Consider the following 24,172-nt stretch of genomic DNA (forward strand, 5'->3'; position numbering starts at 1 on the left):
TGGATTTCAGCCTAAATGGGTCCTTATCTCCCCTGCACACCAGCCTGGTTTCTGTGTTCACGCTGTTCCATGCCAATCCGCCCCACCCCACCCCACCCCACACCACCCAGTCGCCTCATTTAGACTGACAGATACTCATCAAGGCATTGTGCCGTTTAATTATCCACCCTGAGTGACGCGGAGGAGGGCCCTATAGCCAAAGAGCAGCATTTATCGGCCCAATCAGAGGCATTTTTTAATTAGTTCAATTCAAAGAGAATTTATCTGAAATCGAATGATGCATGACAGCGAGGGTGCCCAAGATGGCAGCCAGGGTTGAGCATTGTGCTTCATTTCACTAAATTGTTCTTCTCTGTGTGTGTGTTTAAGAGAGAGACATAGAGAGGGAGAGAGAATAGGGTCTATTTTGATCAAGTATATTTTGGTGATACTATTCTGTCCTTATTAAATTTGTGTGGAGAGTCTTATGCATTCACTGTATTTTTTAAATGACTAATTTATTTAGACACTGACAGACAAGCATGGATGGATAGACCTAGAGAGAGAAACTCAAGAACGCTTACAGAAATGTACAGAAACTTACATTAAATAGTGACACATAAAAACCATGAGAAATGGCACCTGAGAGAAAATGGAATTGAACATTATGTCCAATACTTTAATATGTTGGTTTAATGTGCAGCATTGGGCCCAATATTCAGTATGTGCTTTAATGTTCTGCATTTCTCACTAGTGGGTCACTTTGACACTAAAAGTATGATTCTACGTCTGCATCATGACCCTGTGTGATATCTGTACTGTTCTTTTAAACATGATAATGTAAGGCGCCAGAGTGGATATCACTTGTTGTTGTCTATTCTGCGTCAACAGTCCTTTTCGTCATTGATTAAGGTAGACTGAATGTCTCCTGGCTTTGCCACAGTCACTGTATGATTATCTATTCTTTACTGTTGGGTACTTGGATGTACCCAACCCTGGATGATTCTGTGTCAAGTCAGAGACGCATATTCTGGAGTACGCTGTGCTACGGGTGTGCCTCTCTCCTGTATACAGCCTAATAAACCTTGCATCTTGATTTGTACTTCTTCGTGACTGGATCTCATATTTCACTTTGGTATACAATATTTTTACCAACACACCCTAGTTGTTCCCAAATATGTATATTTCTAACATTTTTCAGAATTTGTGATAGAAATCACAACCACTGATAGAAACCATTTGACACTGACATTGTTAGCATTGTTGGCTGTTGGGCTGATTTTTCTTTATTGCTTTTTGTCCTATTTGTTGCTCAGGTTCACATATGAGATCGCCCCTGTCTTTGTGCTGATGGAGCAGCTCACTCTGAAGAAGATGAGAGAGATGATTGGCTGGCCAAACGGCGAGGGGGACGGTCTTTTCTCACCCGGTGAGTGTGAGGGCACTCAGAGAAAGCAGCTAGTATTTCTCCAACGTTCAAGTCAGACGTTTGAGCTGAAAAGAAAACCTTTCCATGTTTTTCTGTGGTCCATCTCAGTCAGTGCAGACCCTTTGTTTTGTCTGTGGTATAAAATTGCTTCTTTCTTTGACCGTAGGGGGCGCCATATCCAACATGTACAGTGTGATGGTTGCACGTTACAAGTACTTCCCAGAGATCAAAACCAAAGGCATGTCTGCCGGACCTCGATTGGTCCTTTTCACCTCAGAACATGTACGTAGCACTTTTTACTTTTTTACAGGCTGAGCTCACCAGTTTCTCTCTCTCTCTTTCTCTCTCTCTCTTTCTCTGCCTCTCTCTCTCTCTCTCTCTCTCTCTCTCTCTCTCACACACACACACACACACACACACACACACACACACTGAGTATGTGTCCATTTTCCATTACAGAGCCACTATTCCATCACCAAAGCTGGAGCAGCGCTGGGATTCGGCAAGGAAAATGTCATTCTGCTGCGCACAGATGAGAGGTGGGTCTTCAGGCATCACTTCCTGCCAAGCTCACGACCTGTTTATCCCCCCTGCATTATTCTGGACCACGCCGTCCCTTCACCATTTATCTGCATGTGCATTCCACAACCTGGCCGATTGCGTTCATCATAATTTGGATGCATTCAGGTGTGCTGAGCCAACCTACCCCATACATTAGAGCCACTCTCAGGTGTGTGAGTTCCTGGCATTGGTTTAATTCTCATACGGCGCCTGTTCCCCTCCCCTGGAAGTATTATTCAAACTCATGAAAGGCCTCATAAATCTGATTGGCTATCTGTGGCCCCGTGGCTCCCTCTGCGCTCGTTCACACCGATGGGTTTTATTTCCCCTCCCAGGGGCCGAGTCATCCCCGCCGACCTGGAGGCCAAGATCATCGATGCCAAGCAGAAGGTGGGCACCTCCGTCTGAAATCTCTCTCTCTCTCTCTCTCTTTCCCTCTCCCTCTCTCATTCTTTCTCCCTCACTCTCTTGCTTTTCCATGGCTGTCAGCTAAAGTGAAGGGGAGGAGGGAGAGAAGTGGAAGGTAGTGGCTGCATATGGATGAGAGGAAAAAAGGGACAAATGGAGGGGGGCACTGACAAATAGATCAGTTCAGTTAAATTGAGAAGAACCAGAGAGAGAAGAGAAGAGAAATAGAAAGACGCTGAGAGCAAGAAAGAGAGAAGGGAGTGCAGAGAGAGAGACAGAGAGAGAGAGAGACAGAGAGAGAGAGAGAGAGAGAGAGAGAGAGAGAGAGAGAGAGAGATAGATCATGTAGGTGAACTAAGGCTTTTGGAGGAAGACATAGTGGTTCATGTTTGATCGGATGTGAAGAGGTGATGAGTCTAAGGAGTAATGTAAGACGATCCTGGTATTATTGATAAGTGAGTTAATTGTCACTGACTTCCAGCGTGCTAGGCGCAAAGGGTTGTACTTCTCTGCAGATGGCAGCAATCTCATTGGATGTGTCGAAACGCCCTCATACACAGTAGTCCCACCCGTGGCATTCACAAAGAGTGATGATAACCCTGATAGGACATGCATACATTAGGAGCTGTCCTTTCAGGGTTATCATCCACTCTTTGTGAATGCCACGGGTGGGACTACTGTGTATGGGGCGTTCGACCCCATCAATGAGATTGCTGACATCTGCGAGAAGTACAACCTTTGGCTGCACGTGGATGTGAGTGACTCTAATCTTATAATAATACCAGACTCGTCTTAATTACTATTAGACTTCATAACTCTCCATCCATCAAACATGAAAATATTGTCTCAAAAGCATTTTGTTTCTATAACATGATCTCTCTCTCTCTCTCTCTCTCTCTCTCTCTCTCTCTCTCTCTCTCTCTCTCTCTGTGTTTGTTGGCTTCAGGGTGCCTGGGGAGGTGGTCTGCTGATGTCCAGGAAGCACCGTCACAAGCTGAATGGTGTTGAGAGGTAAAACACCCACTCCTTGCCTTATGCTCTGGAGAGGCTGTGTAGCACTTTTGTTGATTAAAAAATAAATACAACCTAACAGTGTGTCAATCATCTTTGCACACCAAGTCCGAAACTTTTTTTGTGTGTTTTTTCCCCCACATCTGATCTGATTTCAGTGAACGATGTGTTTAACTACAGCGTTCTGAATTTGATGGACCAAAACAAAACATACAAAATTACATATTTCAGTGTGCAAAAGTTGTTATCATTTGATTAGTCCTGCACTGTCTTGTCCTAAATCACACACTGTGGGCCAGATGTACTAACGCTTTTGCGCCCAATTCAGGCGTATTTGTTTCGCAATGTGCGTGTAAAATCATTGCTAGGTATGTACAAACAGGCCGCAATGATGTAAAAGCGCAAACTGCCTGTCGCGGGAGCTGAAAGTGGCAGATTGCGTTTGTCATGTCATGCATATGCATTCATGGGAGGATCCAGGGGAAAGTGGGAGTTTAGCGTAAAAAGATGGGAGGGGAAGAGTAAAGAGCGCCTAATTATGTATTCCGCGGTATGTACAAAGACTGCTCCTGAAAGCGCACGTCTATTCTGCACCTAAATACTTCCGCCTTGTAAAAGCAGGTGTTAATCCAAATTGCAGTTCAATGCGTCAATAAGAGAACCTTTCAAAGACAACAGAATCGCTATTTAGAGCACCAGTTTTTGTGGTGAAAATATTTGTACTACCAAAAGCAACCTTAACTTTCGTTGGCCTTAATTTCGAATGTCTTACTTTCACTTTCACGTCATTCACTTAAACTTTCCTATTTGCTAGATTTGACCAATATTCCATAGCCTACATGCACAAGTAGTTTGAGTAGAACTACTGATCTTTATTATCTCCCTGCTTGTTTACATCTTATCATGTATGGTATTATTTCATGATCGCTAAACGTTTGATTCTTTTTAATGTTGTCATCCGTTAACTTCATTCAACGGCGCTTGTATGTAGGCGCTGCCATTCAGTTGTGGACGTTTGTAAATTGCGTTTATGGGCGGAGAAAGGCGGAGAAAGGCAGAGAAAGGCGCAGTTTACACTAAGGATTGAACGATTGATAAATACGACGGAAACTTGGGTCTGACAGCGTTCGCAATCTGCGGTGTTTCCATGACACTGATAACGATACGTTCGCAAATGTACGTACATCTGGCCCTGTGTCCTTTATGTAGCCCGCATAGGAACCTTCTCACAGCAGTGGCTTCTAAAGAACATGTGGGCCATTTGAGACCCAGCAGGTGACATGCTCATGTGCTGCTGTGCCTTTTGTGTCTCAGGGCAAACTCTGTCACATGGAATCCACACAAGATGATGGGCGTGCCTCTGCAGTGTTCCGCCATCTTGGTCAGGGAGAAGGTGAGGAGAAGGAGATGTTCATTTTAACCATGAACACACACACACACACACACACACACACACACACACACACACACACACACACACACACACACACAGGGATACACAAGAATGGCTTACATCAAAGCACAGCTTATTGAACTCAGCAGTTGACTAATCCCTCTTTTTTTATACACACACTGTCTCTCTCTCTCACTCACACACACAGACACACACACACAGACACACACACACACACACACACACACTCACACACATTCTCTCTCTCCCTCTCTCTCTCTCTCTCTCTCACGCACACACAAACACAGACAAAGGTGCGCGCGCGTGCGTGCACACACACACACACACACACACACACACTTCACACTCTTCTCCTCCTGTGGACTAACACTCTTCCCCTCCATCTTTCCAGGGCATCCTCGCAGGCTGTAACTCCATGTGTGCCGGATACCTATTCCAGCCTGACAAGCAATACGACGTCACCTATGACACCGGAGACAAGGCCATCCAGTGTGGACGCCACGTGGACATCTTCAAGTTCTGGCTCATGTGGAAGGCCAAGGTCAGAGATTTTGCTATTCATACAGAAATAGTCGTTTCATAATAATTAATAATGTAATGCATATTGAAGATAATGATCGAACCATCAGAAATTACACATATTCTAAACTTTGAATGTTGTCTAATAAAGGTGTTTTATGTACGAGACCATCAAGATTTAAAGAGAAAAATGTCCATTTTTGTATGCCTGTCTGAGAGGTAATATTATTGGAAAAGATGTTAAGATGTTTGATGACTCTGGAATGGATTGGTTGTCCGCCCACAGGGAACAATAGGATTTGAGCAACACATCGACAAGTGCTTGGAGCTCTCGGAGTACCTCTACAACAAGATCAAGAACCGCGAGGGCTACGAAATGGTGTTTCAGGGGGAGGTGAGAAAACGTCGCCGCCGATCCCACCCACAAGCCTCTCTGTTTGGGGAAGATAACACACACACACATACTGTGGTCATGGATCATGGATCACGCTGTCCATGGCGATGACCGTCGCATATAAAGCAGGGTTCATTCAGTTGAATCGTCAGCGAGGGTGTGTATCTCTATGTGTGTGTGTGTGTGTGTGTGTGTGTGTGTGTGTGTGTGTGTGTGTGTGTGGTATGTCTGTGTATGTATTACAAACATGTGGTAGATCAGTGAGTTTAAGGTGAAGGTTGGTCTGGTCCACTGGATTTGGGGAGGTCAAACAGCACCTCAGCATATTAATCTCACCCTATCTCTCTTTGCCCATCTTTCTCTCTCTCTTTCTCTTGTGCTCTCTCTCTCTCACTCTCTCTCTCTCACTTTCTCTCTCTCTCTTTCTCTCTGCAGCCCCAGCACACAAATGTGTGTTTCTGGTACATTCCACCCGGTATGAGAGGCATGCCAGAAGGGGATGAGCGCAGGGAGAGACTTCACAAGGTACAGTTGCCACAGCAACCATCAACGACAAGCAGCAACTACAGCCCCATTACAGCCTGTGTAACCTAGCAACATTGAATGAAATTTCCAATCCTGAAATATGACACAGTGTGAACAGTCACCCCTCCATAACTAACCAGCTCTTGTCATCTTAAAGGAGGAAATTATACTAATTTAAGACATATTCTCGTAATATTATCCACACAAACTGGCAGCTTTGTAAATCCTTTACATTTTCTGGAGATGAATACTGAATTAAGTTCTACCTTCCACACATATGGTGATCTAATGCTCTAAATGTGTCTAATGAACTAGCTAAAGAGCACTTCAAAACAAAAAGTTGCTTGCCTGCCATCATTTCTGTTCCCATAGCCTAAGTGACTAACATAAGTCAGGTTAGTCAGTAAGTAGACCTATGGCTGCATCTCATGCCATCAGTTGAAAAAGAGCCGAAGCTTTATCTTTCCCACTGTGTGTCTTCCGTTAGGTTGCGCCCAAGATCAAAGCCATGATGATGGAGTGTGGCAGCACCATGGTGGGCTACCAGCCCCAGGGAGACAAGGTCAACTTCTTCCGCATGGTCATCTCCAACCACGCTGCCACCCGCTCCGACATAGACTTCCTCATCGACGAGATCGAGAGGCTGGGTGTTGACCTGTGAGAGTGCTGCTAGCGCCCTCCAGTGGCCACAGGCTTGCAGCCCAACTCTTTGGAGGAGGGGGAAAAAACTGAGTTATGGCTTGTCCTGTCGAACCTCCCCCCTTCAATGGCTCAACTGGTTTCCACATAGAGATTATACTCAAGCTATTACCTTACAGTATCCCACCTCCGACCCCCTTCCTCTTCGCTTTTTCCCCAACGGCGCGGGTTGATGATGTAATCAGATGTTGTGTGCTGTCGTCTCCTGTATGCTCTCAGTGCGTCCTGTACGTTCTCTCTTTCTCTCTTTGTCAGTTAGTATTTAGCTGTATGTGATAATAACAATATAGAGCCCTGGCTTTAACAGGACTCTTTCCAAGACAGCAGGACAGCCCCTTTCCAGCATCTGTGATGTTGTGTCTGACCATGGTAGAAATTCAATAACTCAATAATGAGATCTGTTTTATTTAAATTCATATATAACTTAATCAATTATACTGGTGCTTTATGCTTGTAAATATGGATAAATTATAAGACAAGGTGCACCACCTTCATTTAATGCAGTTCCTCTTTTCCAAAGCCCATGAGTGTTGAAGTAGTGCACTTTGTGTTGTAAAACAGTGGTAATGTACTGTACTCAGCTCTGTACTCGATCGCCATGTTTCCAGAGCTTTCCACTCTCGTGTAGACTGTGTAAAGTCCTGACACATTGCCTTTGTGAGAGATACATATAATATATATATGTAATAGTTTTTCACTATGTTTCAAATGTTTATTCTATTATGAGCTTATAGTTGTATAGAGGTTAACCTATAGGTCTATGAAAGATATATAAAAAATTGCCAAAAAAATTTATATAATGACATATTAACAGTGTTTGAGAGTCTAGTATTTTATTCCATTTGTAATGTATCTTTTAAACTATGTAATCAAATAGGTTTTAAATAATGTTTATGGTACCGTAGTGAATTTGTGAGCCAAAGACACAAACAACTAGACATGCATCAATCCGCTGCCCATCCTGAACCAATGGGTACATTTATGTAAATGAATATATATTATGGATCTTATGCACATAATGATAACTCTATGATGCACTCCCTAAATCTCAGTGCAATTGAATCGTGTTGTGTACCTGTTGTGTGTCATATGTTACTCTATTTCTGTGTCTATGTGTGTGTGTGTGTGTGTGTGTGTGTTTGTGTGTGTGTATATATAGATGTTTGAATGAGTGTGAATGTGTGTGTGCATGTATAAGTGTGAATGTATGTGTGCATGTGTGTGTGTGTGTGTGTGTGTGTGTGTGTGTGTGAGTAACTTTGAATGTTTCCGAGACCTTGGGACAGAGTTGTTTGCGGCGTTGTCGTGCGATGCTTGACTCAGGCAGTGTCTTCTCTGCCCTTTTTCTTTCTTTAGTGAAAAGCACAAAGTGGGTTGGCCTCATGGGAGGCTGAGGAATGTAAAGTTCCCGTGAAGTGAGAACGGACTGTGTACATAGACAATAATCACATAAACAAGAGACATATTTATCATTTATTTAATGAAGATTTAAACATACTTATACTTACCTTCGGTGAGGAAGGCATTTTAACGTGAGGTACTTACTTATTCAACCCAAATGTCTGAATTTCAAGTCTGATCGTTTGCACAGCGTCCTTTTCTCCCATTCTCCTCCATTGCAAATGGATTTTATGCCGGGAGGGAGTGACGCCGTATACAGTATTTTCTGGACCAGAAAAAGCAAAGCTGCACAATAAGCTATGTCACTGTCTGTGTATTCAGTGGAATGAAAGCTGTGTGTCCTATGGGTGATGGTCCTACTTGTGTAATGATAGGCACTTTAGCATACAATCACGCCATGTTCAAACTGTTATTGTTACATGTAATAAAACCTCTATTAAAAACACTGATGCATGTCCCTGTCTTTGTTTTGTTGTTGATCTTGACTCAGACTCTGTTTAAAAGCTTACGAACTCTTATGTCTCTCAGTCCCACTCGCAGATTGTTTTTATCTTGTTGTGCATATAAATGCATATAGTAATAGTGACATTTATCTTTTAAGCTGTGCAGACGCAGTAGAAGTAGAAGAAAACCCCAAAGAGAGTCTGTTGATTGGCTGTCTGAACCCAAAAGTCCCAGAATCCCTTTGGTCGTCAACTCCCATTACACTGTTTAATCACCAAGGAGAAGAATTCAGCTGACCTCCAGCTGACATTATGTGTGTGTGTGTGTGTGTGTGTGTGTGTGTGTGTTTGTTTAAAAAAAAAAAAAATAGAACTGAAAGATGCAACCCTCTAAGGCCGATTCCACTCAACTCAGTAATACCATGACACCGAACAGAGATTTTTAAGAGTGATGGTAATTTTGATACCATAGATTTAATAGAGACCCAGTCAGACCAATAGTATGAAAAATCAGGAACAGAGTTTATTTACAATGATGCGCATCAAGGGAGAGACAGCATGACTTCACCTAAAGATCCATCAGCTGCTCTAACTAGACAAGGAAATAGTTAGGGTTTAAATATCCTTCCAGGCTGACGGGAGATGGCGTTGGTCATCCCATCTCACGTGGACTACACTGAATCAGACTCTGATTAGTGGCAGCCTGGCAATCCGGAGCAGATAGCTACTGACGCAGCCATGCAGAACAGTGAAACACTGCAAAGTCATAATATTCCTGCTTATCTCTAAACACAGTCTCACAGAGATATACACAGGGACAGTACAGATATCATACAGTCATTACATAGAATCATACTTTTAGTATCAAAGTGACCTACTAATGAGAAATGCAGAACATTAAACCACATATTGGAATATTGGACAAAATGCAGAACATTAAACCATTGGAATATTGGACATAATGTTCTATTCCACTTTCTCTCAAGAGGGATCATGACTTTGTGCTGAAAAGCCTCTATATATATATACGGATTAAAGTATAAAGGATGATGTTGATAATGATAATAATAATGATGATTATGATAATGTCTATACTCGCCTGTTCTGAGGCATAATTACAGGCTAATTTGGAAGCAGGTGTTTCAGGCATTGAGTAATAACGGCAACATAATGAAGGAGCTGATAGTTTAACCCAGGGATCACACACTGTCACTCACTCAAACCCCCCCTCACTCTCACACACACACACACACACACACACACACACACACACACACATAAACACGCATGCACGGAGAGAAAACACATCCACACAAATATGCATGCAAAGACAGACAGAGAGAGAGAGAGAAAGACAGACAGAGAGAGAGAAAGAGAGAGGGGAAGAAAGGCTGGGGCTGGGACAAACAGATGCTGCCATTATGGCCAATGAGCTGTATCTGAGTCTGGCAAAAAAACATGGCACAAATGTACAAACACACACACACACACACACACACACACACACACACACACACACACACACACACACACACACACACACACAGTCCAAATCCAGACAGACATTCAGGGAAACAATTCAATCAGCCCAGGAGCTATCTGTGAACGTACAACTGATATCCACCACACACAAAAGAAAGTCTGTGAGCCTTTATGTGACAAGTCAATGCCACTGTGCTGATGTCAAATTGTGTGATATAACCTTTAGTCATAACAAATCGTTTGAGCAAGGGCTAACATTTTACAAGGTCAACGATTTTAAACCTAGGACCACACAACACTGAGTTGGCAAATAGACTAGGCCTACAACGGACACAAAGTTGAAGTTGAACTGAAGTTGAAAGATAAGATATCAGTAACAGATTGAAGAATCAAGGAATCATTAATGTGGACTCATCCGGTAATATTGTGTGATTGTGTGCAATAAGTAATAGGAGAAACTTGTAAACAGCCCCCTCTAGTGGACAGCAAAAAAACATGTGGGCTAAACTAATCTGCAATATTTTCAGAGCCGAAGGCTATAGTTTGTATAACCTAATATGATTGATATCTAAAACATATGTCCTCAATATGGTATGATCATTTCTAATTGACCACACAATAAGTAATTAATTTAGACAACTATATATAGTCTGAAATTTTGATACAACTGATTTTTTAACAATTATTTTGAAGGGATTAGTTCAAACATTGCCTTACTTTATTGAGATATTTTCACACACTGGAATAAAGTCCCCAGTGGCGATTCTAGAAAACGTTGATGGGTTGGCCAGGCTGGGGCAGACTCAGAGTACACATACACATGTGAAAAGCAAACAATACATATCAAAGCCTTACATTCAATATCAATTATGCATTAATAATACATTGTTTTATGTAAGGAATAATAAAAAAAACACTATTTGACATATGAAGTAACAGATAACTTTGTAGAAGGCCGACGACGAAAAAATCTCCCTACCAAACATTACACCTGCGCGCGCGCCGCAAATGCGCTGCTATCCCATCATGCTCTCTTCCTCGACTGCCACGTAACAGCGCAAGTGTCTGACTGCATCCATCCCACCGGAAAAAAATCTTGGCCGACGTGTCGTACGCTCAGCCGCTAGCCCGCTAACACCGGGAAAATATAGTTTTATCACCGGTAAATAGAAGCGGAGAGCCATGGGGGGAGCCCAGAGCGTAGAGATTCCAGGGGGAGGCTCGGAGGGATACCATGTCCTCAGAGTACGTATTTCTGAACTCTGTCATGCATTTCATAGACTAGCGTTTGGAGTTAGCATCAGATTCTCTGCTCTGCGCTATGCTCTGCGCTTGACAGGGAGAGATGCAAATGAAGACCGAGGACGTAGCTGTGGCCTAGTCGTGCTACTTCGCATGCTAAGGCAATGTTTGCTTAGTGCAGTCAGTTTCTGATACCTGGGTGACGTTACACTTTATGATAGATTATCATAGCACGAAGTGCTGCATGCTCACCCATTGAAACATATATTATTGGTTGATATTCTGAAATTGCCATGAAGCCTAAATGGAAGTGTAATGTTAGCAATGCTGTCCAGAAAGCGGCAGCTAACCACCTAACATTAGCGGTGAACCAATGCTAGCTGACTGTGCCCCACTGTGGCGTTTAGTCGTCAGTCAGATGAACATGGATTATCTCATTGTGACAGTGATTATCTCAAGAATAGTCTGCTTCCTGATTTTGCTGTGATGGGCACTTTGTATGCAAGATATGATCATTTGAACTTCCATTGCAACAATTTAATAACGTTTAACCTAGCCAGTATGCTCCTCTTCACTTCATGATAAGTAATGGGTGGCTAGCTGACTCTACATTGTGTTTGAAGCGCTGTTACGTTCAGTTTTGAGTAACGTTAGTGTTTTACACGTCTAATGTATTCGTGCGAATATAATTCTTGTGTCCCATAAGATGTAACGTTAACGTAAGCCTCTGTTCAAGGCTGGCGCCGCAATGTTATCACCAAGGGATGCGTCAGTATGCCTAATCATAACCTCAATGTCAGTCATCTATAGGGGCGACGTGTCTCTCTGTTCTCCTCTTCAGGTTCAGGAGAATTCGCCTGGCCACCGAGCAGGGCTGGAGCCCTTCTTTGACTTCATCGTCTCCATCAACAATACAAGGCTGGTGAGTTCATTTTAGACCCAGTCTTGTCAGAGTAGGCCTAGTACGGGGTTGTGTACCATTGATGGTGTAGTGGTATCTGGATGGGCTAATTAACGCACCCCTCCCATGGTCGAGATGGAGATGGTAAACTGTACTGCATCTGTCAAAATAGAAAAGACTTAAAATGATTCAGTTCAAGAGGACCGAAGGTCACAGACGTTTGATATGAACCAAGTGTGTTTTCCATAAGCCGTATACTTTGTTGATGTGAATTGGGTTATAACAGGAGCTGTAATGGGGCCCTCGTAGTCCTCTGTGTAGATAAGGTTAACATTTTGTTCACCAAATGTAAGCCAATAGTTACCTCACACCCTTTGTGAAATGCAGAACAAAGACAACGACACACTGAAGGACCTGCTGAAGGCTAACGTGGAGAAGCCAGTGAAGATGTTGGTGTACAGCAGCAAGACACTGGAGCTGAGGGAAACCACGGTCACCCCTAGCAACATGTGGGGAGGCCAGGGGCTTCTAGGTGTCAGCATCCGCTTCTGCAGCTTCGAGGGAGCCAATGAGAACGTCTGGCATGTCCTGGTGAGTCGGACGGGGAACCAATGGCAATGCTTCTTACTGTGAGGTGGTTATTGTTATGAGACTTGTTTTGATGGCGTGTCGCAAAGTCTGATAAACCTCAGTGCCAAACAGGAGTAAGACATCATGTAGATGTTCATCTGAAATATAGCTGATTGTCTCCCGTAATTGTGGATCCCTCTCTGTCTGTATGTCTTACTGTCTGTGCCTTTGTTTGCCACAGGAAGTGGAGCCTAACTCTCCTGCTGCATTAGCTGGTTTGAGGCCGCACACAGACTACATCATTGGGGCAGACACGGTCATGAATGAGGTTGGTGGCTTGCTGTCTACCTGAAATTTACATACTGTGTGTGTGTGTGTGTGTGTTTATGTATGTGCCTGCTGTCTGATTTTTGCCTGTGTTCAAAGAATATGATTCCGTGAGGGAAGAGAAATAATATTCCAGAGACACCAGTCTGTCCAGTCAGGCTGGAAGTCTGAGCTAAAATAAAGCACTGCTGATAAGCACGATCTCTCTGCTGCTGCAGTATCTGATCCCTGAGGAGTTCATGCCAACCTCCTGTAGAGGCCACAGGTTGCCAAGGCCTGCAAGCACCCTCAGATGAGCTCCAGTTACACCGCAGGCAACGTCTGCTCTCGCCATTGTTGTTGCTTTGGGAGAACTCATCCAGTCTGTTGTTCATCTATAATGTGCCTTTTGTCAGTCACAGAGCATTATTATAAGTCTCTTTCCGACCAAGTAGTTACAGGAACTTTGTTATAGGAACAGTCCGCTTCTAAACAGTTCTACTAACTACTCTCCCCCAAAACCGTTTTTTCCATTTGCATTTGCACCGGCCAAGTGGCTATAGGAACTGGTTGCCCATTCAATTGCACATTGCCCATTTAACTTGGGTTGACAGTGGGCCTGACAAATAAGTTAAACCAATCAACAGACCTAGGTCACAAGGGTTCCTATGTGGAAAAGGGAAAAGACCCTGCCTTGGAGTAGGAGCTGAAATAGTTACAGGAACTGTGGTCAGATGAATTTAATAATCCCCAAATTGGTCTGGTCGGAACACAAGAAAAAAAGGGTTCTAGGAACTGTAAAAATCCCATCGATGGGAAAATGCCTTATGTTGCCCTATAGTGTTTTGCACAATTAGTCCAAGGGAAGCCTTTGCTGAATGGAAGTGACCATTACTGTGGTATACAACTGCTCTGTGCATGACTTACTGTACACGGCACAGAGAGACGTCTTATGTGTGACTGGACTGCAGTACTTCTCTTCTCACTGCTCTGTCTGTCTGTCAGTCTGAAGACCTGTTCTCCCTGATCGAGACCCACGAGGGCAAGGGGCTGAAGCTCTACGTCTACAACACAGACACCGACAACTGCCGAGAAGTGGTCATCACTCCCAACAGTGCCTGGGGTGGAGAGGGCAGGTATGAAACTGTGTGAGAGAGTGTGTGTGTAAGTCAGATTTGGCAGCCTCTTTGATCCCAAGCAATAAGGACTAGCAATGTTGTTTGGAAATCAAACCTGTGTGCATGTGTGTGCATACGTGTTTGTTTACCTGTTTCTGTTTGCATTTTAAGAGAGAAACTTTCACATTTTCAAACTCTGTGAAAATCTATGCAGTGTTTCCTCTACGTTTATTTTAGCATGGCGGCCCGCCACGGTTTAAATGAATACTGCCACGGTATCAGAATTAGGGCAGACGCACAATGTAGTTGCAGTTGCTTTTCAAACTAGATGTACCGCATAGCGGTACAAAATATGACCGCCGCTTAGTCCTGCACATCCATTCCGCGAAAATAAATCATATTAATGAATTTGTCTCCATCTTCTACTCCATCCCCCACTCTTGAAACTTTTGTGTTTGGAATGTGTGTTTGCACACATTCCGCACACAAAGTAGCCTACTGGCGCTGCAAAGGTGAATAGATTTGTTTCTGGGCCAAAAAATCTGTAACATTGTTATAAAACCTTTAAAATCTCTAAACAATCACAAGTAGGGCAGTTCATCACAGTCCATCCATTGCAACTGGACTGATGAAAGGTACACCTGGCTACATTGTATTTGGGAAAAGCAGAAGGTAGCAGCATAATGTATTTATTTATTATTAAACAAAACAATCCCTGTCAGTTTCATGCAGTTTTCAACAGCTATCAAGAAGAGAGGTCATGTCATGGATTTTTGTGAATGTTTCTTCTTCTACATATGCATAAGTTTAGTCATCTAGTTCAAATGATATTCAGCTTTATTGTCAATGCACAAATTAAATACCAGTAGTCTAAAACAAAATGCCGTTTTACCCAGTGGTGCAAATAACTGACATGTCCAAAAGGGCCTTCATGAAATGCGTTGCGAGACTGTTCATACACATTTTAACGGGCAAAGTTGAAGAGCTACTGTCCGTTATTGTTTGTGCAAATAATATGCTGATTCATGTTCCCTTGCATTTTGCAACCATGAGGTCCATGGTTAAACTCAATCTTTTGACGCAATCTTTTGATTTTCACCCAGCCTAGTCCATGGTAGGCGCCCGATAGAAATATTGTTTAATTTTGCGATTGAGATATCCACGCACTGGCGCCCCCCCTGCGACGTGTTCGCCCCCCCGGTTTTAGAGCTATTCTAAATGCAAAAATGCATAGAGGGAGTTATGACAAAACCGTGACTGTTAACAAACTATAAGCTATATAAGGTAGGCCCTATGCTAGGCCTATTACACAACACAAATTGTCACTAGGCTATGCTGGCGACCCAAATAAAATCTCCTTTGGAAACAATGGCTTACACCTTACAGTATCAAGCTGCCACCTCTTGGCGAAAAGTTAATAGTTTTGCATATCAGTAGTAATACATTTCACGTAGCTGTGAATCACGGAAAGGGCGAATGAAGTGGACACTTCTAAATGGAACCCAACCCACTGTACAGTAGCTCAAGGTCTGTGGCTAAAGCAGCCATAATGAAAGCGTTATCATTGTTTGGATACTTCACACACACGTGTTTTTTAATCGCATAGACTACAACTACCAAGCTGGAATCAAAGAACATCGACTCCCCTCTCACACCCTAAACACGCACTTCGAACAAACAAAAAGCGCCTCAGTCTCACGGAATAGCCATAGGCAAAACTGTATCTGACCGGTGTAACGTTGGTACTAAATCATCCATCGCAAAGAATGATTTTTGTAGCACGTGCAACAAATATGTGTAGGTACAGCCCTGCCCTGGATACATCTCAACGTGCGCTCTAAAACATCTGGTTTAAATGGCGATGTAGATCATCACGGGTGCGTTAATAAATCTACATTGCGGCGAGTTGACACAAATTATTCACTTTGACGAATTTATGTAGTTTCAGTTACTTTACTTTGAGCCATGCTCTTCCTTTATGGTCCTGTTTATGGTGCGTCATAGACAGGTTATCTTTCAGGTAGCCTATATATTTTCCATACGTAGCGAACGTGTTGTGGCTAACTCACTTAGCTCCTGTTAGTAGCCTAGGTTATGGTCATAAGCAAATGAGATGACAGTCGAAAGATACAATTAGTGCTGTTATCGATTTGCTTGGTAGCCTATAAACGCATTTATGGTTTTCTACAAATACATCAATAATCAAATTGGCCTCCATCACTCAACCATGCTAACGGTAACATTATTTTACCTACGTTCTGCTATTGATAGGATTAACGTAGCCTACCTGCAGTAAAAAACAAGCATGTCCGATAAACATTCTCAGATTTATTTCGGCTTCAAGAGGAAATGGGAATTACATGTCATGCAGAAATCATCCTACCCTTAGACGTTCTCTGCAGTAAACTAGCCTACAGTCTTGTCCTTGTAGGAAGCGTAGTGTCTTTCCAACCCACTTTAGATTAACTTCCAACAAAATTACGTCTCACTGCAACGATGCGCCATCTAGTGGACAAACGACTACTTATCGCCAATACTGGAAATGCAGCCATGATGATGATGATGAATATTTATTTTGGCTTTCTTTTAATCCTACTGAATTTGTAATTATGTATCGGCCGTTCTAATACCGATAGTATGTGGGTGCCTGTGTGTGTGTGTGCATGTGTATATGTGTGCACCACCATCTACAGGCCAATGAGTGTACAGTCACTAAATGTACACATAACTTAATTTTTTAGACCCCCCCCCATGGATGAAATTCTACGAAACTTGAATAAAAATGTCTTCATCCTCGGTGCCACGGTTCAGGTAGTTATTTAGGAAAAACTGAATTTTTTGGGTTTCGGGGGGCCCAGCACGGAGGGGGAGTGGCCCCCGGGGACCAAACAAAAATTTTCCGTAAAAGTCTAGTGGGGCTACATACCCACCAAATTTCATGTGCCCCGGTGTTTCGGTGCCCCGGGTATCGTTGACCAAAATTTCAGGAAGTAGATGACGGGGAAAAAAAAAAAACTTTGACAATCCCTATATGACCGCTTCGCTAGCTTCGCTGTAGACGTATCCTCCCCTGCTGGCTGCCACTTACATTACAATTGAACAATAAGTAGCCTAAACTAGTCCGAGGTTATTATCCAGTTTCACTTCACATATTATATATTGTGTTGATGTAGCCTATTTAAAACAGGAACTTTTTTCTCAGTGTTTCCTCTTCATTTAGCAGTGCCACTGCTTCAGAATTAGGGGAGACGCACAATATTATCCGGACGCATAGTAGGCTAAATGCCTTCTGCTGGCTGCAGAAAATTGCAGTTTAACATTTAACAGCAATGCTAATCCGAGGTACCTGTCTAGTTTTATTCCATACATATATTGTTTTTATAGACGTTAGTGGCATGCGCTATCAAGAGCATGTGCTACGCATGTTTGTCAACATTGCAAAAACTACAATTTTCGCACAACTTGGTGGAAAGGTGTAGCACAGGCTGGAAAACCCATTATTTTCTGGAGCTGATCGTATTGAAGGTATTTCCCATATCTTACATTAGATGCGCACTCAATCGCGATTGACGCAGGAAAAAAAGCAACGACTAGTAGTAACGGAGGTAAATTGGATTAAAGCAAAACTTGGCCAAAAACATTTTGTATGCACTTGCGGTGATAGCCTAGTCATGTGAATCGCGGACTATAGCCTAACCAAAGAAAGTAAAGGAGATTTGCACCAAATAAAGGGAGTGTTGTGGGTTGAGTTTCTACAACATGTTGGCAAAAAACTTAATTTCTGTCAGAAACGAAGTAAGCTAGGCGTTTTCTCCTTTGTCAATGTGAACTACCGGTATGTTCAAGCAGTGACATGTGGTTTAATGAATGGGTTAACATGACGTGAGTCAGAAGATGGGCCTGTCTTTAGTTCCTGAATCCTGTCCCTCTCAAGTCACATTAAATGGTGTGATTAGCAACTAGAATAAAAAAAATCCCGGGAGTGACACCCCCGACCGGATGGCCTGCCGCCACTGTTCTAGAAAAGAATCTAGAGGAAACACTGCTATAAGTCTTATTCCTTATCCTACTACTATGCTGGTTGTATGTGAGAGCGGGACAGTTTTAATATCTGAGTCCTACTGTCAAACTGCGAGGGTGCAAAGGTTTGTGTGTGCGTATGTGCTTGTGTATGCTAACCCATGCTTACCCATGCTCTTGCTCCGTGTCTCTGTAGCCTGGGCTGTGGCATAGGCTACGGCTACCTGCACAGAATCCCCACGCGGCCCTTCGAAGAGGGCAAAAAGATCAGCTTCCCAGGTCACGTCCCCACCGAACCATCAAGCCCGTTGAAGGACGGCTTCACAGAGGTGTGTGTGTGTGTGTGTGTGTGTGTGTACTGGATGGAGAATAGAAAACTGAGATTTTTGTTTTTTTGCTTTTTTTGCTTGATGCTTGCAAAGCACTTACAACATCTACAGTCACTTAATCACTGGTCTTTTGTGGGATGTTTGCAAATAATTTTGTTCAGCAGAACAGATCGCTGTATTACATGATATAAATAGATTTTCAAAACAGCCCCATCACTCTTCTCCACATAACGTTGTGCACATGTGCAGAGGAGAGGTCCTCCCCAAGAGACGGCACCATCTGCCTCCATTTGAATTCTGTCCCCTCATACACCCCACTCTCTCTCCTCTCTCCTCTCTCCTCTCTCCTCTCTCCTCTCTTCTCTCTGTTTCTGTCCCTCCTTTTTCTTCCTCTTCCTGAGCCACAGGCTGAAGACTATGTCTGAGAGAACAAAAGGGCTGCAGGGTCCCCACGGTCTTGAACACAGAATATAGGGCTGTTGTAAATGAGCACAGTGATGACATTACCACACGTTATGACTGGATTGAGTTCATGTCAAATGAATGTACAATCTGCATTGATGATAAATCGCGAGGTTTTAAGCTCTACTCCTCCTTGTAGTGGAATTCTAATTCTGACTTGTCCACCCTGTCGTCAGGTGCAGCTCTCAGCTGTGTCCCCTCCTCCGACCGCTGCTCCCGCCCCCACAGGCCTGGAGGATAGCCTCGCAGGCCTGTCACTCGCCTCGGCCACACCCGCCATGCCCAGTGAACTGCACACAGGTACGCCCCCAAGTTAACGCCCGGTGTCGAATCAGCCACTGGTACTACAAGAAACGTTATTCTGCATGAAGATAAGCCCATGCTATTGTAATGGGAAATGAGCCAAAGTGTAATGTAAAGTTCCAGATGTGTTCTGTGTAATTGAAGTTGTAGAATTTGGAGTGCAACCACTAAATCATTGTTTAGAAAGTTTTGAGTTCCTTCTTGGACCCTTGTAAACCAAAGCCTAACATCACTTTTGTATTCTAACCACCATATTATTGTGTATAAAGCTGCTGGTGATAACTTAAATCTTTGTTTTGCAAGTCAAGCGGTTTCAGACACCTTTTTGTGTGTGTGTGTGTGTGTGTGTGTGTGTGTGTGTGTGTGTGTGTGTGTGTGTGTTCCACAGGCGTGCCTACTGTACCCTTGCTACCCACCCAAGTCAGCCCCTCCCTGGCCTCTGTGCCAGGGGTGAACCCTGCCACTACGCTACCAGGTGAGCATCCAGCCTTTAAGCAGTCACTGGTCTCCTCCTCATCCCTCATCACGTCTGCTCCTGCTAATAGGCACACTGCACACCTGTGTGGGGCAAATGGGATGATCTCAGCTACACCATCAATTAAGGATGTCATTCATTTTGATTAAGAGTAATTGAGTGTCATAACAATGTTAATGAAGATGTAAATATGTTTGCCTGCATTGACTATTTGTGTGTATGTTCACCTATTTTTCTTGCATGCTATCACCTGTGTTCTAATGTAATTGTGTGTGTGTGTGTGTGTGTGTGTGTGTGTGTGTGTGTGTGTGTGTGTGTGTGTGTGTGTGTGTGTGTGTGTGTGTGTGTGTGTGTGTGTGTGTGTGTGTGTGTGTGTGTGTGTGTGTGTGTGTGTGTGTGTGTGTGTGTGTGCACGCAGGCCTCATGCCATTACCTGCTGGCCTGCCGCCTCTCCCGAACCTGCCCAACTTGAACATCCCGCTACCTGACCTGAGCGGCGTCTCATTACCGGGCATCAGTGGCATGCCTCCTGTCGTCGGTAAGCCCACACACATACACACACACACACACACTCACGCTCAGCTATGTCACTGCAAACACACCAGACGGTTAGTTACATGAAGTGAACTCGTGATTACTATTACTGTGAGTTGCTCAGTAACACAAATGTACACACACAAACATGCGCAACCTTTCACAGATTTACACACACATTAGTCTTACTGACAGCTTGAAACACTCCCAGCACCCCACCCTTGACAGCGGTGTATGGAGGTAGAAGTATCAAAGTGACCACTCACAGAATGAACTGAATTGTGTGTGTGTGTGTGTGTGTGTGTGTGTTGGCAGGTCTCCCCCCACTTGCTCCCCTAGCCCCTCTGCCCCCTCTGAACCTCCCTGGCATGGCCCCCCTCCCTATGCCCACCATGCTACCCACCTCCCTGGCCTCCACGTTACCGGCTATGCCTGCTGTCAGCCTGCCACCCGCCGTCATCCTGGACGCCACCCCGGCAGCCAGTGCTGCGCCAGAGGTTACCATGACGACAGAGGCAGCCGCTGCGGCTACGACAGAAGACGCCCCACCAGCCGCAGAGTCATCATAACAAAGTGCTGTTTTTGTTTTGTTTGTTTGTTTCACTATTCCATCATATTATTTGTGGATATGCGCACTCTCTCTCTCTGTCTTTTTTTCTCTTTCTTTCTTTTTTTCTCTCTCTCTCTCTTTTGCTCTCTTTCTTTCTTTCTTTCTTTCTTTCTCTCTCTCTCTCTCTCTCTCTCTCGCACTCGCAGTTTCTCCTTGTTACACTCTCTCAAATGTATTTATTTGGCCCTGGAAAAGTAGTGGGCTCCAGACACAGAGAGAGACTGGCCCAGCCTGCTGGACGCAGGGCGCACTCTCTGAAGGACGCAGAGATGAGGTGAAGAATTCATGAATGGACAGCGCAATGAGTGTATGAAAAGCAGGAACTGAAAAAGACTACCATGCAGATAAATGTAAAGCGGCCCCCTCATAAGCGCCCTGCATAGCCTTGATTTCTCTCCTCTTTACGGTGCGCCTCCCTTTGATATTTCTGTACTGCCATTTATGTTTTGGTTTGTTTCTTTTTTTTAAATTGCTTTGGAATCGATAAATCATTTTTTCTCAATGTATTTTTAGTTATGCCTCGTGATTGTATTTTATTTTTGTTTTTTTTCCCCCCTCTTTATCTCAGAGAATCATTATATTGCATTTTTGCACCATTTTTGTTATTAATTTGGGTCTGATTTCTCCTATAACTATCTCCCTCGTGCACAGTCCATCATGACACTCCACTCCCTCCGTTTGGTTGCGGGGACACGGAGTCGACGCTCGATAACTCCACGGAGACTGAGTCACCTGCCGATGGGCAGCTGGGCGGTGCGGGGAGGCTCCGTGGGTCAAGGGAGAGGTGTCTAACGATGGTTCTTTTCCCGTACACACGAGCAATAAACTACACCGGATTTTACACTAAACCGACTGCCCTCTGTTTGAATGGTGGTGTGCTAATACTGTAGGCAAGATCAATTGAGATCAGAAGTTATTAAGAGAGACTTTATGTTGACAGTGGTCAAAAACCAAGCATGGGTTTACGGTCACACTTTACGGTCACTGGAAAAGGTTCTGAAGAAGTTTCATCAACTCAAATACAAGGTAGTGCGTACAGGATGTGCACAGGTGCCTCTCCTCCATAAACCACACATGGCAGCATGTAGTGGCCACTTGTGAGGACATCAATAAAGATACAACAACTCAAAAATACACAGTACACATACATCTTCAGGGATGTGAGATCTAATCTGGAGGTGTTTTGATCAGTTGAAAATCTTTGGTAAGTGACCAAATGGACATTTTCACAAGAGCAAGGAGGATACAACAAACAATAAAATTACCATGAACTATACAATACAGTGGTGGGTTGGTTCACTTTGTGTGTGTGTGTTTCAGCACTTGCATGTCACAAGTGTGTGTAAGCTAGTCATTCTAGTAATGCTCATTTGAATGACATTGAACTAATTAGAGAGAGATTGCTTGTGTGTGTGTGTTTTTGTGCACAGCTAGAAAGACATCCACATCGATGCATCAGGAATTCAACGGGTGTATTCCAAGTAGTAATTCTTATCTAGGTTTGCCACAAATCCACTATCATAGCCGGGTATTCATCATTACTGCTTTTAGTATGTGTGGTAAACCTGATAACACATCAGCCCGGGGGCTTGGATCTTCTATTAAAAGGTTTACCACTTCCTCTGAGTTAACTTCTGCCACCTACTTGGAATATACACCAGGTGGCAGACACACACAAATATATGTATATATGGGGTGCGACTCAGGATCATAATTGAAATTCAGTGAATGAGCAAATGATCTGGGCGCAATTCAGGATCATATTAGAATTCAGTGATTGTGCAAATGACCTCGGATGGTTCTCCCTAGAAGAACATGACTTCATGGAGGTAATAATGGGTTCTCTCATATCACATGGCAGCTAAGTGACAGTTTGCCTCAGGTGTGGGTCATATGATCTCTGTGTCTGTGCCTCAGGACAGCAGTGTCTTCCACCAACAACCTTGACACCATCTTCCTGCCCCCATTGGCTTTGACCATGTGAAGCCTCCTCACTATCCAAAGGAGATTGGTTAGAGCCATAGACTGTAAAGGTTAGAGCTTATATGTTCATTATTTTGCTTATTGTCATATCTCTTAATCTTTTGAAGTAAAAACAGATTTTTATATGTGTTTTTTCTCTGGCATACTCAATAAAATTCTTGTTAGAGGTAGCACCTTTCAATGTTATAGTTTGCCACAGTATTGTCATACTGTACATTGTACAGAAGGATACATGTCTTTACCAGCAGGGGGCAACAAAGTAAACTGCTTTCAATCCATCCACTGACCCATAAATAGCTTTATGAAAACTCTAAACTTAGGCAAACACTTGGCAAAACTTGTAATTGACAAGCATTCCCTTGCTAAAAGTAACAGAAATGTAATAGAGAAGTATTCCATTTCTCTCATGTGTGTGGTTTCCCCATTAAATTATTTCAACTAAGGGAAAAACATTTAAAAACACAGGGTGAGGACCTAAAAATATATCCCTTTTTTATTTCCCCCATTGTCTGTAATATACTTAAAAGAAGTGTGATCTAGTGCCCTCAACCCTCCACATCCAACTGTCCACAGGAGGCCTCACAGAATCAGCTCAGTCTTTTGTACACAAACATAAGGATGGACAAGGATGTTTGATAAGGATAAGGATGTTATGATCAACAGATGGAGAGCCTATTGTCGTTTACATTCATTCTCAGGTCATTGACCATCTTAACCAGTGCTGTCTGTGAGAACGAAATACAGATTGTAGTCTCTAAATATGTCATTCAGTTGTTTATAAATAATTTTCTCAAGACTTGTACTAATTTTACTATCGCCCCAAATGCCAACCAAACTCCAGTCAGTACCTATGTGTAACCCACACCACTGCCCATTAGCTCCATAGCACCCTGTTCAACACTGATCCCAACCAGGACTTTGACCTTGATCCTACATATAACCCCAACCCTGGCTCATGCCATCAAAGACATCCAACTGTGCAAACAGTCCCTCTCCATCTTCAAAAAACTCTTGAAGATAACTCTTTCAAGAACACCTCCTCTCCTAGTGCTAA

The 24,172-nt window shown here is 43.4% G+C and overlaps 2 protein-coding genes across 3 annotated transcripts in view; both read left to right on the plus strand.

Moving 5' to 3' along the window:
• The window catches only part of gad1b (glutamate decarboxylase 1b), an 18,235-nt gene extending 11,334 nt beyond the window's left edge, over positions 1-6,901 (plus strand). Inside the window, exons 6-16 of the mRNA XM_076302724.1 lie at positions 1,296-1,408; positions 1,575-1,690; positions 1,868-1,947; positions 2,305-2,359; positions 3,015-3,131; positions 3,324-3,388; positions 4,703-4,781; positions 5,194-5,343; positions 5,608-5,715; positions 6,151-6,240; positions 6,728-6,901. Coding sequence (XP_076158839.1) covers positions 1,296-1,408; positions 1,575-1,690; positions 1,868-1,947; positions 2,305-2,359; positions 3,015-3,131; positions 3,324-3,388; positions 4,703-4,781; positions 5,194-5,343; positions 5,608-5,715; positions 6,151-6,240; positions 6,728-6,901 — 1,147 coding nt within the window. The remainder of the gene's footprint in view (positions 1-1,295; positions 1,409-1,574; positions 1,691-1,867; positions 1,948-2,304; positions 2,360-3,014; positions 3,132-3,323; positions 3,389-4,702; positions 4,782-5,193; positions 5,344-5,607; positions 5,716-6,150; positions 6,241-6,727) is intronic.
• A 4,428-nt stretch (positions 6,902-11,329) lies between these two features.
• On the plus strand, positions 11,330-22,414 carry gorasp2 (golgi reassembly stacking protein 2). 2 transcript variants are annotated; one of them, XM_076303637.1, is made up of 10 exons: positions 11,330-11,510; positions 12,349-12,429; positions 12,796-12,999; positions 13,220-13,306; positions 14,290-14,420; positions 18,619-18,751; positions 19,390-19,513; positions 19,905-19,991; positions 20,410-20,529; positions 20,841-22,414. In XM_076303637.1, exons 1-10 carry the CDS (start codon positions 11,448-11,450, stop codon positions 21,092-21,094), a joined length of 1,284 nt encoding a protein of 427 aa, XP_076159752.1. In that variant the 5' UTR covers positions 11,330-11,447; the 3' UTR covers positions 21,095-22,414. The 2 variants fall into 2 exon arrangements, with proteins under 2 accessions (XP_076159752.1, XP_076159753.1); XM_076303638.1 differs by having other exon boundaries at positions 19,396-19,513.
• The last annotated feature ends 1,758 nt before the right edge of the window (positions 22,415-24,172 follow it).

Source organism: Alosa pseudoharengus, unplaced genomic scaffold (assembly GCF_046254945.1).
Source record: "Alosa pseudoharengus isolate Yale_2024_CS ecotype anadromous, Long Island Sound unplaced genomic scaffold, YU_APseudo_1.1 YU_APseudo_1.1_scf_24, whole genome shotgun sequence".
NCBI lineage: Eukaryota > Metazoa > Chordata > Actinopteri > Clupeiformes > Clupeidae > Alosa > Alosa pseudoharengus.